Source organism: Lemur catta, chromosome 17 (assembly GCF_020740605.2).
Source record: "Lemur catta isolate mLemCat1 chromosome 17, mLemCat1.pri, whole genome shotgun sequence".
Lineage (NCBI taxonomy): Eukaryota > Metazoa > Chordata > Mammalia > Primates > Lemuridae > Lemur > Lemur catta.
In genome coordinates this window covers 37,633,315-37,648,867 of record NC_059144.1, presented here as the reverse complement: position 1 = coordinate 37,648,867, position 15,553 = coordinate 37,633,315, and the positions used below count along the sequence as shown (strand labels likewise).

The 15,553-nt window shown below is 42.9% G+C and overlaps 1 protein-coding gene across 1 annotated transcript; it reads right to left on the bottom strand.

Annotated features, from left to right (window-relative positions):
• Positions 1–12,124: 12,124 nt before the first annotated feature.
• Positions 12,125–15,032, bottom strand: OTOR (otoraplin). The gene is made up of 4 exons (XM_045528242.1): positions 14,872–15,032; positions 14,365–14,504; positions 13,348–13,455; positions 12,125–12,234 (listed from the first exon to the last, which is right to left on the bottom strand). Exons 1-4 carry the CDS (start codon positions 14,984–14,986, stop codon positions 12,211–12,213), a joined length of 387 nt encoding a protein of 128 aa, XP_045384198.1. The 5' UTR covers positions 14,987–15,032; the 3' UTR covers positions 12,125–12,210.
• Positions 15,033–15,553: the final 521 nt, after the last annotated feature.

Here is a 15,553-nt window from a genome sequence, read left to right as displayed (position 1 = left end):
CCTGCCATGAATCTCACAGAGGCAAGACCATCCATCAAATCCAGGTATCTCACTATGTCATTTTTATACCCTGTGATGAGTCCAAACAAGCTTCTGAGAGGGTTTGATTAAATCAGACGAGGATGAGAAAAGGTACTGGAACTTAGAAAGCATCGCCAACGCCTTCAGAAAAAAAGAAAGATCATCACCAACTCTTCATTTATTTGGCTGTGATGTATGTACTTCTCGGAGCTTGCTTGAAATACCGGTGGCCTCCTACCTGCAGGAAAATTGAGAAGCTTCTGAAACCTGGGTGTCACACCCAGCTCCCTACCAGCTTTGCAATTCCTCCCTCTGGCAGAAAGGCACTGTGAAATGTAAATTTCCTGGCCTAGGAACAAGTTCAAGAACTGCTGCTCCATCTCCCAACCCACCTGTGCCCTTGGGAGATGGGATCCGGAAAGAAAGGGTGAATTGCAGGAAACAGCCGGAGCTGCCTGGAGGAACCAGGTACTATGAAGGAGCAGGGCACCTAGTCGGGTCTTGCTGGGAAGGGGAAAGCTGGCACCTGCAAATGCTTGAGAACTTTCCTTCTGTTTAAATTGGAGCCTGCACTGCAATTTAGGGGCACTGTTTCAATTATGACAACTCTCAATTTGATTTTGAGAATAACTGTTTCAAAACTAGCATATGAATTTTTGAAACTTTGGAAGAAGAATCGACTCTCCACCTAGAACCAGTCTCCCTTAAAAAAAAAAGAAAAAAAATTTGCAAAGTATTTTTCTTTCCCGTTGTATTTTGGTTTGACCTTTAAGTAAAAACCTTTCTTAACCTGGCAGCTATTTTACTCAACTTCCTGACTTGAGAAAATATTCCCTCTCTGTTGAGCTCTAAGGCATTAAGCAAATGTTTGCCTAACCTTTGCTGCAAGCATAATCTCACCTTTTAATAAAATGTACCCCAAAGGCTGTACTACAAGGTTTTCATAGCTCTGAGTCCTGTTCCTACCAGGAAGTGAAGGAATTAAAGAACTGTCTTGTTTGAATAGTAAGTCCTACTGTGATAAATCTAAAAGCGATGGGTGGCTGGGAATGGTAAGAAGCTTTGGATATGAGATAGAGACAAATACTATTTCACCTTCCTGCAGGGATGTGAGCCTGCAGAGAGTTCTGGCCAGAGGCAGCTTGGAATATTTGCCGCTCTGAGTGGGAGTCGCCTGGGATAGTCGTCTGTTGACAGGAAAAACAGTTTCAGCTTTTTTCTTTTATTTGGGGAGTGCAACGTGGGATGGGAAACTGAGGGGAAAATTCCAAACCTTTTGCCACTGTGCCTTCCACCATGTCTTCGCCAATGGAGAAGGAATTACAAACCCTATCAGTCAGAATCTAAGATATTCACTGGGCCAGGTTCTACTAGTGGGTGGTGTCTTAGTTTGTTTAGTATTGCTATAAAGGACTACCTGATGCTGGGTAGTCTATAAAGAAAAAAAGTTTCATTTGGCTCACAATTCTAATGACTGCAAAGTTCAAGATTGGGCATCTGCACCTGGCAAGGGCCTCAGGCTGCCTCCACTCACGGTGGAAGGTGAAGGGGGCCCCGTGTGTGCAGAGATCACATGGTGAGAGAGGAAGAAATGCAGGTGGGGGAGGAGAGGGGAATGCCAGGCTCTTTTTAACAACCAGTTTTTGCTGGAACTAATAGAGCAAGAACTCCCCCCAGGTGGGAGGGCATTAATCTATTCATGACGGATCTGCCCATCTGACCTAAACACCTTCCATTAAGCCCCACCTCCAAAATTGGGGATCAGATTTCAACATGAGGTTTTGAGGGAACAAACATCCAAACCATAGCAGGTGGGGACTAAAGGGTTTAGAGGACATGCAGCTATGTCAACTCCTTCTCCTTCACCTCCTGTCCTGTTGAGTGCCAAGCATTCTTCCCACATCCTGTTTTGCTCCCAGCTTCCCTGGATGGACAGGACCTGCCAGATAGGGGCAGAACCAGTCATATGTTTGGTCTCACTTCAGCTGTCCCCAAGAAGCAGACCCTGAAACAAGGACCTGAGTATAAGACATTTCTCTGGGAGGTGACTCCAGGAATCATCAGTAGGAAAGTGGGAAAATGAGGCAGGGAAGGGAAGAAAACCATAAGGGGTGGATATGTTATCAAGAAAGCCATCCCTGTGGGACCCTGGAGCTCAACTTCACTCCAGACCTCTGCAAGACAGTGGAGACCATGCACATAAAAGGTATCTGCTCCTGGGGTGTGTCGTGCTGATACATTATTATATATCAACCCCTGTGGGTCCTTGCTTACAGACTCCTTCCAAAGGGTCCCTGGCACTTCCAGACTGCTATGAAAGGGTAAAGCAAACTCTGGTGACCACAAATGCCATCAAATAAAGAGATACAGGTGGTACGGACCAGGGATCAGTAGCACCTGCTCTTCTCCCTTTCTGTTGTTTTAACCTCTCTGTCTGTGGTAGAGAAGATCAGCCATTGTTCTGCACAGCTAGTTGAATCCCGTTCCACAGATCAGCTGACCTAGATTTGAGGAAAGAAGAAGTGGGAAACATCAGGTGGATTTCCCAGTCTGAGCCACATTCTCCAGCCCAGCCCCTGGCACAGAAGCCCTGTATTGGGGGGTGAAGGCATCTTTGGGTGCTTGCCTACTGGCTAATTAAGGTGACATTTTGCAGCTCACTTGGTTCTTTCACCTGTGGATGCCCCTCCCTTGGCAGATCTCAGGAAGGGAAGAGGCACAGGTGTGCAAGGTTTGGAGTGTTCAAACCCAACTTCCAACCCCTAGTTTGTATTTTAGCCATCTTTTACATTCCTGTTGCCCAGGTTGTCCATTTTGAAAAACTCAATATTATGTCATATTAGGGCCGGATGTTTTAGGAAGAAGGGTGGGTATTTTTTATTTCCTTTAAACTTAAATTCAATAGTAACTTCAAAAAAAAAATGTAAGCTTATGAACAATAACAAGCTGGAGTAGAGCAGGGGTTCAGTTTAGGTTTCATTTAAAATCCATATTCATGGATGCTTTGAATATGAGATAAAGTAACGCATTTCAGCTGAGGCTTTAGGTCCTCAATTATAGAGCTCTTTTAAACAAACTCATAACTCTAATGGATAAGAGCTGTGTGATATCTTCCTGCCTGTCTCAGAATTGACGAATGCCCTGAAAAGTACTTCTGACATCTAGCCATTAATGTTTAAGTAAATTTTTTCGGAAGAAAGGAGAAGTGTCAACATTGGGCTAAATTCGCAGTGTTTAAATTTTAATTGTACCTGCAAATACACAGAGAGTCTACAGTTATAATTGTGTGCCCAGGAAACTCTCCTGGAAAAGGTTAAATGGGGTGCCAATAGTGAAGGAGGGGAAATAAAGGGAAAAAGAGGTCCACGCTGGGTAGAGACAGCTGGTGCTATTGAAGTCGACAGTGTATACATTACAGAGGGGTAAGGAAGCGCTATTTTTACTTGGAAAAATAATAGGACGTTGTAATCATCTTCAGGAATAAGCTGTAAAGCTATGGAGGCCATGATAGCTGTTTGAAAAGCAATTAAGCAATCCTCTAGAGGAGATGGAAAACAGACCCAAGAAGAAATGCAAATAAGCCTTCAGACCCCATCATGTGTCAGCCCTTCCCATGCCGGGAGCCCACCTGGTGCTCCCGAAGGGCATTTGGTGAAATGTTAAATCCGGGCAAGGATGTGTGCAACTCGAGCGTGAAGCCAGAGGAACGTGTTCAACATCATGGAAAAAGGGAATCGCCAGCGCTCGTTTGCAACAAGCCGAATGCAGACTGCAGGTTCTGGTCTGCCTGTGCCAACAGCTGTGACCAGCGTGGCGGGATGTGTGCCAGGAAAAGCCTGCACAAACCTATTTTTCAGGTACCGGCTCTAGCCAGTGGCTCATTACAAAACAAATACACCCTCGACTGGACTCAGAAAACAAACACACAGGCAGATAATTGCTTCAGCCCTCCTAGCATTTGTCATTCTTTCAAAATTCACCTATGGTTAATATCACCGCTTAGAGTAGGGTTTCTCAACCTTGGCACATTGATATTTGGGTCTGGATTATTCTTGGTAGGATGGGCAGCAGCATGCCTGGCTTTTATCCACCAGATGCTAGCAGTGCCCCCCCTCCAGTTGTGGCTACCAAAAATGTCTCTGGACATCACCCAAGGTCCCTGGGGGCAGGGGTTGGTGCAGGGATGAGGGGTCAAAATAGCCCCCGATAGAGAACCACCCAGTTAGATAAAGTGGGAACCAGGCTTATTTGTCTTCAATCACATTTCAGCAGGTGCCATGGACAGCATGTGGATCTTGAAGCCGGTGTCTGGCGTCAAATCCCTGTTCCCACAGAGTGAGTGACTTGGCACATAGGTCCTGTGCCCTTCTGCCACCCCATCATGCCCCTGTGGGGGACTAGGGGTTGCGTTAATTGTTTTCTAGAAAAGTTTCTACTCTGAGCTCAAGGTGCTGTTTCTGCTTTTCTATAAATGGATTAAATCAACTAAAACAATCTATAAACTCTGCAGGGCTCCATAGGAAAAGCAAACATACAAGCAGATCTGAAAGTGAAATGTCAGCTTTCCCCTAATGTATGAATTTTCACATCAGTCAGATGTATCATAAGGTCAGCAATAGGGCACATTCACAGCCCATCTGTGGGTGCTGGGAGGGACGGGAAAGTGTGGAGAGTCCATCTGAGCAGGCAGCCCTGGTAGTGAGGATTCTGAATGCCAAGGACCTGCGTTGCAGATTCCAGTTTCGGAACATCTCTCCGTATGCCGGAACCCACGCTAACCACTGGAGGTCACCCTAGTCCCACCCAGGCTCCTCACTTAAGGCTACCTTGCACATCGGAAAGTTTCCTGGGTCCATAGAAGACAATCAAGACGAAAAATTTGAGGCTAGATTAGCCACTCGATCCACTGAGGATGTAGCAGGGACCACTGTGACACAATGAAATGAAAAGCACCTTGTACAGAGCTGGCTGTCGCAGGCAAAGTCAGTGCAACACCCAAACACTCTTGAATGCCATTTTAGTGTTTTCGTGCACCTCCTTTGGTGGTTTTTGTTTCCAATAACCAGCACCTGCGGCTCCCTTGAGACCCCTTTGCCTGTGTGCAGAACTGCCTGGCGAGGATGCTCCCCACCACAGCGCTTCCTCCGTGACCCACGGGCCAGAAGAGAGCTGAGCTTCCCTGCCTTGGGTCCCGGCAACTCTGAGATGTGACTTACCACATGCCAGAGTCCCCTGTGGGATGATGAGGCAGAAGCTGGCACGTCCCACAGGACCTTGCCTGAGATTGCAGCCTGCCTGGGCTCCCTCCCCTTCCCTGTCCAGCAGCCTCTGTCTCTTGTACCTGTTTCCCCTGAGAGCCATTGTTTGTTAAGTCCCTGCACATAATTCCTCCTCTGAGAGTTGGCTTCTAGGGACCCTGATCCAATACACTGGTTTACAGCTAGTGCTCCGACACATTGATTTCTTTCCCCTGACTGCTTCAGGTAACGGTGGGGTTTGGGGACACGTATTCTCCAGAGTGACCTCGGCCTTGGCCTTTTCTTGCAGGACAGGCCACTCGACCTATAAGTCTGTTCCAGGGCCCCAGCAGGCTCACCACCCCCAGTGCATCCACTGTCCATTGAGCCTTAGCTCAAGCTGGTCCCCAGGAACCAGTGTGTCTGCCTGCGGCTCCCGGGAGTCAGGGCTTAAGCTTTGTCTGCTAATCCATTTGTGGCAGCTCTAAGAATACTAACTTAAAGCCCAGGGAAAGACCTAGGAGCAGATAAAAAGGCCCTTAAATCATTTTGGTGTCATGGGGGGCAGGGGAGAAGAGGGAGCCGGCAAGGAACTGACAAGCCGTGAGTGATGGAGGGTCCAGCCAGAGGGCTGCGTGGACCCTGGGTATGTTTTTCACCTGGGTGAAAACCTGGCCGTGACTCAGGGTTTCTGCTTTTGGTTTGTAGAAATCTAACAGCCGGCATTGGCATTTTTTTTTTCCAGCTTGACATAGCATTGCTGAAATAAATTAGCATTCCCATCTCAACTGATTCATTTGGCCAGAATAAATTCCCAGGCTGCAACAAACAGGGAAAAGGAGAGAGCACAGGAGGAGATGAGAGGTGCGGAAGGTGGGGGGCTGTGATAGCACCACCTCATCCTGCACCCCCGAAACACGCTGACTTTAGCATAGCATGCACTTGAGGAAAATGATTAAAGCAATTGCTCACATGTGACAGAAAAGTAATTTCCATTTAGAAAAATATTTAAATCTGGGGTTGAGGAGCATTCTCTGTCTTTGTTAATAATGGGCTGGATTATATAGAGGGTAGATTATATAAAGCTTATAGATCAATATATCATTTTCTGATTAAATTACTGATACACCAGTCTTTCTAAGCGAGGCAGCTGAAAAGACATCGGAAGGCATTTATGTGGTGAAAAATTGTATTTCAAGAGTAGAACAAGGAATATTATTAGCTTGAGTAATTTCTTTTTCTCCTATTTTTTTTCCCCACCACTTTCCGAGAGATGAGGCTTATTGTTTAAGAAACAAGATTTTCTTCCTAGTGCTTGCTCCTATTTCTTTTCTCATCTCATAGCTGGAATACCCAGCCCCTCCAGGGATTTGTTTAAATCCTACACGAATGATCTTAATATTTCCCTGTATCGAATCTGATCCATGGGCCACACATGTCCCCATAGCCAATAAACACAAAAAGCAATGACGGGCCACGTTTATCTAAGGTCCAGAGCGGGTGATACCAGAGAGGCTTGGCACTCTTATGTTCTCCATCCTTCCAACCTCATGAAATATGCCAGGGGGTTCTCGAACTTTAATGCACAAAAACTGCCGGTGAATTTAGTCACATTGTGAACAACAAACTAAATCATCTGTGACTCAAATAGTTTTCACACAAACTATGTCTTCGCAGAAGCAGTTTGGGATGGGAAGGAAGGGTCTGGGGCAAAACTGTAATAACCTGGATGTTTCTGGAAAAAGTTGACTCGAGGCCTGATGATTCCGACAATGACTTTAGTCACTCCATTTCACATAGCGAGTCTGAAAAACCCTTGCTAGGCCTGGTTCAGAAAGGGCCTTATGTATTCATGGTCAGGATTTGAAAGGATTTGTTTCTAATCTTAATATCTAGTGAGGATTCTGATTTCTGATTTACCTCTTACAGCTTTGCAGAAAGCCTAGGCAGCAATCTCAACCAGCTGCCCCTTGAAAAAGAGGCATAACTTTTAACGAAAGGAATGCTATGACAGCAGGAATATGCTGCCTAATCTTCAGGGATGAGCTCACAGTGCTTCCAGCAGATAATGAAAGCCCTGACTTAAAATGGCCCGTTCCTGCCATTTCCTGAATGTTTGCTCATGGGAAGTAGCCAATGTAAAGAATGCAAAAGCGCATACCCTAAAAATGAGCTGTCCTGCAGAAATCTAGGCCCATTAATTAGATCACTGTTCATAGTTTCTGCAGGACTAAAGGTTTTATTCAGAAGGATCCCTGACCACTTATTAGTCGTTCCAAGGGCAAGCACACACAGGAATGGCTAAAGTCAAGTGAAGTCACTGTTGGCTGCACATTGGACAGCAGTGGGAGTGAGGATGGCCTCCTGCCATTTGCAACATTATTCCTTTGAGGAGCAGGAGACTGAAGGAGAGAGTGACTTCAAGGAGGAACATTGGTGCTCATAAGGGAACAATACCTTCCTGGTGTATTCTCTTTTAACTAGGTTTTTAAAAAAACATCTCTTTGACAGAGCACCAGAGACACTTTCCTGATAATGAAGGCAGGAAAGATGTGCCACCCCAGACATTAAAAATAACATCTGTGAAGCTCCAGTGTGAGTGTGTGTGTGTGTGTCTATGTGTTTGCATCTTACTGCTAAGTATTCGCAACATGCCTTACAGACAACCTCAGAAATAACTACAGAGAAAAATAAGAGTGTTCTGGAAAGAAATGATGCTCAAGATATACTTTTAATTCATGACTCTAAAAAGTGTAATTTCTTCAAAGGTTTCAAAATGTTTTAAAAGCCCTCTCATTTTTAATTTAATTTCACTACCATTTATTACATACCTACTGTGTCCTATGCACTGTGCTGGGTGATTTGTACATACAGTAAAATCCTCATAATTATCTCCAAAGTTAGTTATTATTACCCCCAAAGGCATTATTATCCCCATTTATAGATGAATGAATTGAGAAGTAAGAGGTTAAGCGACATGACGTTTTTGGAGGAGAAGCCACAGTATGTCAATCTCCAGGTGGGTGCCTGCAGCGGTCCACAGAGGTGTTTTCTCTTCCTGGTAGTCACCTAGGCTGTCACTGTGCTTTGGATTGTGTACAAGGCTCTCATTAGAGTCAGGTTCAAAATGTCCAGCCAGAGACCTGGATTTCTAGCATCAAAAGAGCAGAGGGACATTATATATCCCTGCCCTTGTAGCAAGTGTCATCAAGCTATGGAAACCCAAGGTGCTTTACACTCTTGTGGGACACTCCCTTTTTGAGACTGGTTTCCCCAGAGGCGTGGCTGTTTACATCCTTGCTAGGATGGCTATATGCACATGAGCCAACCCTACTTTGTCAAGCCTAGATATGATTAGTTCATAGGCTGCCACCCACCCATCTGGCTGCAGGTCTCAATGACAAGCAAATAATATAAAGAATTCAATATGTTGATCCTTACAAGGTGTAGTGGCCCTCAGTGGAATGTAGGCAACCCTCACATGCTGGTGTTGATAAAGGGGTGTAGCCCGAACTGGGGCATTGAATCAAAAGCTTGCTTATACATTCCATACCATGTCACCAAGTTGTTAGTGGAATGATAGGATATTTTAGATAATTTCAGATAATTTTGTAAAAAAAAAAAAAAAAAAGAAAGAACAAAAAAAGAAAGCACAAAAATTTATATGTTAAGAAAGTGTTGCAAATATCTTTGATTTAGAAATTTCAAATGGCCTGAATCATAACTACAATCTTTTACTGTGAAGTATCTGGCAGCAATTCCTGGGGGGAAGGAGGACATTTTCCACCCAGCCCCAGCAGGTCAGATAATGATAGCTGCCATTTATAGACCCTACTATGTCCAGACCCTGTGCACACATTATATTTAATCCTCACAACAACCCAGAAAATAGGATGTTGTTAACCTCATTTATAGTCAAGAAAATGGAGGCCCACTAAGGTCAGAACATTATCCAAGCATGCATAGCGAGGAAATGGCAGCCCAGTTATTCAAAGCTTCAAGATGTCCTAGGTTCTTTTCTCATCTCCTAACTTTTCTGAGCCACCAGTAACCACCCAACACATTTCCTCTAGACGTGATTTCATTTTATTGCCTACATGTTCCCCATGCTCTGATGCCTCTCACCTCTGATCAGTTTCTCTGCTTATCCTGCCCTGCACTGGTCATCTCCTGGAGTAGCTCTGCTCTGGGCAAAGTTTAGCACATGCCCTAATTTGGCTCAGGAAACCTACTTGCCTTCTCTGCCCACATCCCCTGCCCTGCATTGGTTCTTTGTTCTTGTGTGGGTGGAAATCTCATTCCCCATATTCTGTGAGGTCAGAGACAGAGGACTGAATGTCTTATTTCTCTTCCACAAGGAGGCAGTACAGTGGCACAGTAAAATTAAACTCTTCCTAAACTGAATTCACTATGTTAGAGAACAAAAGACAAATGGCAGCAGCTTCCCTGTTCTGTTTAATCTTTTTTTACTCAAGTCTTTGGTCATCTGAGGGCCAGCAAGATCTGAAGTATATAAAACTGGAAAAGGTGAGTGAGAATCTTCAGGCCTTTCAGTGTATCTTGGCTAAAACAGAATGAGTTTGAGTTGCCAGGGACTCTCCAGGGTGGAGCTGGGTTGCAGGTGCTCAGTTAACCAGACCCTGCTAGAGCAAAAAACTCAGGCAGCTTAAAATGTAAATATTTAATATAGATAGTGAGATAGAGGTAGAGATAGAGAGACATGTCACGTAGCCTGGGCTATCAAGGAAGCCTGCAAGCTAGGATGCCCTCAAGGATCACTAGACTTTGACTTTTTTTGGTCAGCAGTTGACAACCTCTTAGAGGTGCTAACATGTCCTTGGTCTTAGTGGGAAAGGAAGAAGAAAGATTCCTCAACTGGAAGGGGGTCCCAGAAGGCCTCATTGCCCCCCAAACTCTCAATCTGACACCGCTCAGCGCTCCTTTTTCTCTGGGTAGAGGTGAGGGGAGAACCAAGACCGAGCCTGTTATTGGGGGGAAAGTCCTGATGGGAACTTTGCAATCCTGTTGTTCAGCTTTGGGAGAGTTGCTTCATCTCCCAGGTTCTCTAGCTCTTTGTTTATTTCTTTACCTGTGAGATGAGAGGAGGGAACTAAAGTCATTGTTTCTCCATCTTTAACGTGCACAGGAATCCCCCAGGATCTTGTTAAACTTCAGGTTCTGACACAGGAAATACGTGGCAGGCAGAGATTCTACCTTCTATCCAGCTCTCAGATGAGGCCCAGGGATGGGCCTTTGCATTTTTAGAGGATAGGTAATGTTTCAAGTCTTGCAAATGCTTTCTTTCTTTTAATGCAGATAAGCCACTAGGAGATTGAAATCAATCAATCAAGGATCCCCCCCTAGTCCTGCATGAGATCAGTCCTGGAGCTGACTGGGGTAAGCAGGACTTCTGCTGGGGAGGCCCCTTGCAGGAGGGGTGAGGCCGGATGCCTGAGGCCGGACAGATGGGTGCAGTGGGGGTGCTGGGTGTCTCTGGAATGGGAAGGCCAGCAAGTGGGAGGCAGATAGAAGCAGAAGCAGGATAAATACCTCTTACCTTACATTATTTTTGAGAGCCCTAGATGCTACCCGAAACCTTTTATGGAATAAAGTGATTTAGAAACAAATACACTCTGGGTTTTTTGTTTTATTTTGTTTTGCTTTGATTTTTGGTGCCGTTTTACTTGACTGACTTCCGTAAGAATTTGGTAAAAAGATATTCACCCAAAGCCACAATGGACACAGCTGAAAAATGACCCTGGGGCCCAAGTCTCTGACTTCCCCTAATTGCCCTCTTCTGTTCTCTTCTTCACACTTGGAGGATGTCCAGACCACAGGAAAATGAAAAACACACCCTATTCCTGAGTCCCCCAAACTTTTATCTCCTAAAATGAAAATGTGTTTTAAAAGCCTCAGAAATTGTAAAGTTATTTTGAGTACAGTACATTTTAATTACATGTAAACAAACAAAAACTCATGACTACATCAAAAGAATTACATTAACAACACAATCAAAGCAGATTGCCAGTTAAATATAGAAAAACTCATGGGCCCATCAGGACCACAATCCTGCAGCCCCTCATCAGAGTTCTTCATACATCACACTGGACTAGAGGAATTTGCACAGGAAGAAGAAATTCGAAGTTGAAAGAGAAGTAGAAAAAACAACCCACAGACCTTTTTTGCTGTGTCTTTTGATGACTCAAAGCTTGAAAAAACATCTAAGAAGTGTATATATTAAGGGAAAACTATTCTATTAAACGTATTTCCATAAACTGCCTTCCCCCATTTATATATACACATGCGTATTTAAAATTGGGGTAGAAATAAATGGATCATTTAGAAGGTAAAGTTATTCAATTGGAATCATTTTGGAGGTTTTTCTAAAAGAGAAATGAGGAGACATAGTCCAAACACGTATGGGTCCAAAAAGCTCTTTTCTTCCTCCAACATCTCCACCTCCCAAAGGCATCAAATATTAAAAATAACAAACACCCTTTGATGATACAGTCCCTTCAGATACATTATTAATACTCCAGTTGGCCAGAGAGATAAATAAAAAGAAAACATTGTGCTTAAAGGGAAGACCCATGAACCATCAAGTTTATAGGCAGGGAGTCAAAGAGCTGGGAAGAATTACTATTAGAAATAATTACAAACAAACCATCTTTTATATGCATCCCCATGGAAGGGAAGATTCTCTAGGTTGAAAAATAATTCTCTGGTCTCAATTTATCCATTTAAGCCCAATGTCTCCCTCCTCTAGCCTATGGGAAGACCAGACAAGCAGGAAACGAGACTGAGATTAAAGTCCCTTTCACCTACCATCTCCAACTTTAAAAAGGTAACAAATTCTTGAAACAACAAGTCAGAAATTAAAGACATGCATTTTTGGTTATTTTTTATTTATTCTTTATATTTGGTGTTTCTATCTGAAGTTTTAACTGATTTCTTATTCACAGAAGAAGTCAATATCCTGGAAAAACAAGAACAAAAACAAAAACAAAATATTGAACTGAGCAGGCTGGGCCAGAGAACAGATTTAGATTCTTTATTTAAAATCAAAGAGAAATTTGGGTTTAAAATAAGTAAAGGTTGACCTCCAAAGAGAATGAGATAATCATCGCTTTAAGTCAAAAACTACTTAAAATGAAGGTCCTCAAATAAACTTTTAATTTATGGTTATTTGACAGATTTAAGCTGAACGCTAAGAAGCAATGACAAGTGAGTCCCATTTATGCAGACTGGGCGATGTTTGAAGCAGGGCAATTAGCTCCAGGAGAATCACTTCAAAGCAAGCTTCTTGCACAGTAGCTCAGAAAGGATCTTTTATTTCTGTCCTGAGCTTACAGGACCCCAGGGAATTAGGAAGAACATGATTTCTTCCACACATAAGTAGAGACTATCTACCACAAAATAAGATATTTAAAGATTTTTCTAGAATATTTTGAATTTATCAAAAACAGGTGCTAAGTTTTTCCCCAAACCATCGTTAGCAAATAAGCGTAAACCGTCAGTAAGAGTCAGTAAATGCTATTTTGATTTCTTTCTTTGTGGCACAAACTCCTTTACAGGATAACTTGCATCTCAAACAAAAGGAGTACTATGTATTGTATGCTTGAAATTTGCTGAGAGGGTAGATATTCAGTGCTTTCAACACACACACACAGGGAACTACATGAGGTGACGAGCATGTTAACTAGCTTGATTGTGATGATAACTTCACGATGTACCTGTATATCAAAACATCAAGTTGGACACTTTAAATACATGCAATTTCTATTGGGCAATCATTCCTCAATGAAGCTGAGAAAAATAAAGAAAAAAAATAGTTGATAAAAAATGTAAACTAAAATAAAACAAAAGGGGGTTCTCTAGAGAAAATTCACTAATCTTTCAGCATTGACAGTAGATATGAATTGTCCCCCAAACCTTACTATCTCAGGAAAGTCTCCATTGGATGTTGAGGCTTTGTTCTCTGTATCTTGTACGTTCTACAATACACAACTTGTGAGCATGATGCATTTTTAACACCAGCCTACGTTACCTGAGATCTGAGTCCTTCTCTGGTCACCTGCGAGATGCTTACCGTGGTGGGAACTTCCTTGGTAGCTTCCTGATACACACGTTGCTCCTTGACCAAGTTGCTGGGGAAATAACCGACGATTCCCATCTCGTCCTGGTCATCGCCATAAACCTGAGTGCCCAGAAGAGTAGCAGTCAGGGGGAAGCTGATGTGAGTGTCTTCGGAGAAACCCTCAGGCATCCTCTTTGCTGATAACGAGAATTACACAGCTGCCAGCACCTCCCTTTCACTCTGGGTTCCAGGGGCCTTAAAGTCACATTTGAAGTTCACTCAGGGCACTAGGCTAAACCATAGGAACTGGGTATCTGTTCTTTCGCGGCCCAGTCTTACTCATCTCGCTAACTTTATTTGATGCAATCCTGTGAGTTGCCTGAAATCTTTTTGGAATCCATAAATAAATAAGTCAGTAATTTTTTTAAAAGTAAATACTGTAGATGCTTTTAAAGAACACGTGTTTCTCAGATTTTTAACGATTCCAATGCACAGATACTTGAATGAATTTAACTTTAATCCTGCATTACTTTGGAACCCCCCTTTGGGGCTGCAAATGAGAACAGAAAATCAACTCTGCTGCATCCCTCCCCAGCATCCACCCCTGCACATTCTGACTAAAGAAAGCAGATTCTTTGGAATTAAAGAGGGTGCAAAAGTTTCCTGAACGAATACTGAAGCTTAGACTGACTGCCAACACACATGCCTTCTACTTGGCACATCTTCTCAAACGTTTTTGAATTAGATTTAAACTCTTTGGGATGTTCAAGCCTCCATCTGTTTGATTGTTTTTTTTTTTTTTCCTTGCCAAAACATCATATTAACTTACGTTTGGTTTTGTCATGAAGTTCTTTGTTTCTTTAAAATGCAATAATAGCAAAGGTACCTGAATGTCTGCATTTCCATCCACAATCTCTGCATTGTTGTTAATAGCTAGTTTTAAGCGCTAACATGAGTTGAAGGTAGGTAATCGAGGAACCATTAAGGATAATGGGTCAATAGGTGTATATTTTAATTATGTCATCTTACACTGCCAGCCCAAAATTCTCCAGCTTCATTTTCTTTTACCAGCTTTGAATAAACATAGATCTGCTGCCCTTTTTTCACATTAATGAATCTACAGTCTGGGGCATTATAGTCTTCTTGAGCTCTAGCCAGAGAAATAGTATCTGGAAGAAAAAAAAAATTGAAATGACTACATTTTAGGCTCCTGAATTTTATAACAGTAAAAAGGCAAAGTATATTAGAAAAACCAGGAAATCAGAATAACTGATTCCTCCCAGTTTACAGCTGGAGTCAATTTAAGAAGAGTAAGATATTAAAGCTACAACAAACTCTTAGCCAATGAATTCTCCCTAGTAAGACACCAAACGTGCAGACCAGGGGCAACCATGCTAATAACGTCCACTTTGGAGGAGACTCACTTCAAAGTACAATTCGATTTTATGCTGTTAGTGGATATATTTTCAATTCTGTATGTCAATTATATTTTCAGTTACAATAGAAAGATAATGAAAAGCATACAAAAGTCCTTACAGACACACTCGTCATCTGCACAGAGCTTCTTGGAAGAAAGTCTGTCCATAAATATTCCATGCACGGCACAGACAGCCACAAGACCCAGGAGGAAAAGAGACAGTATTCTTGCCATCTTCTTTTTCTGCTGTTTTGGCTGGCACCCTTTGACTGGAAGTGGGGACTGACTTCAGTGGGTCCTGCCTTTTATGTGAAAGCCAGACTTCTGGGTAACTGGCCCCAGCCAATAGGAAGGGTCTCCCACCTCTCTGCTCTCATGACAAGCTACTGGGCTTCAGGAGCTATTCAGCTCAAACACACGCAAATGATACCCCAAATGGTCTACCATTGTTAAAGCCACTTTAGTTGTGATTTATTGCATCCATCAGCAGGGCATTGTTGAGAGGACTATGAGAATTTTAAACCATGTTTTAGTTTTTAGTTCAACTCATATTCTTTCAGCTTATGTGCTAACTGTAGGAATCTGTTGAAAATGTGAGATCTATATATTTGGTACAAATAACTTTGAGTTAAACAAATCCAATTAATAAAAATCTGGATTTACATAATAGGTAAAGGATTCTTATGTTTATAAATCCTTCATAATAGGATTCTTAGAAGTCATGTCTGTCCTGGGCCAGAGATGGATTCTAACGCATCTATCTCTGTTGATGTCATATCCAAACCTTACCAGTGGGAAAAG

Bases quoted from the DNA above. Each gene is read 5' to 3' on its own strand.
- OTOR (XM_045528242.1), bottom strand. From the start codon at position 14,986: ATGGCAAGAATACTGTCTCTTTTCCTCCTGGGTCTTGTGGCTGTCTGT. The intron at 13,456-14,364 runs GTAAGATGACAT...CTGGGCACTCAG, and splicing joins GAGAATTTTGGGCTGGCAGT to GTTTATGGCGATGACCAGGA. The intron at 12,235-13,347 runs GTAAGCATCTCG...TTGTTTTTCCAG, and splicing joins CCAAGGAAGTTCCCACCACG to GATATTGACTTCTTCTGTGA.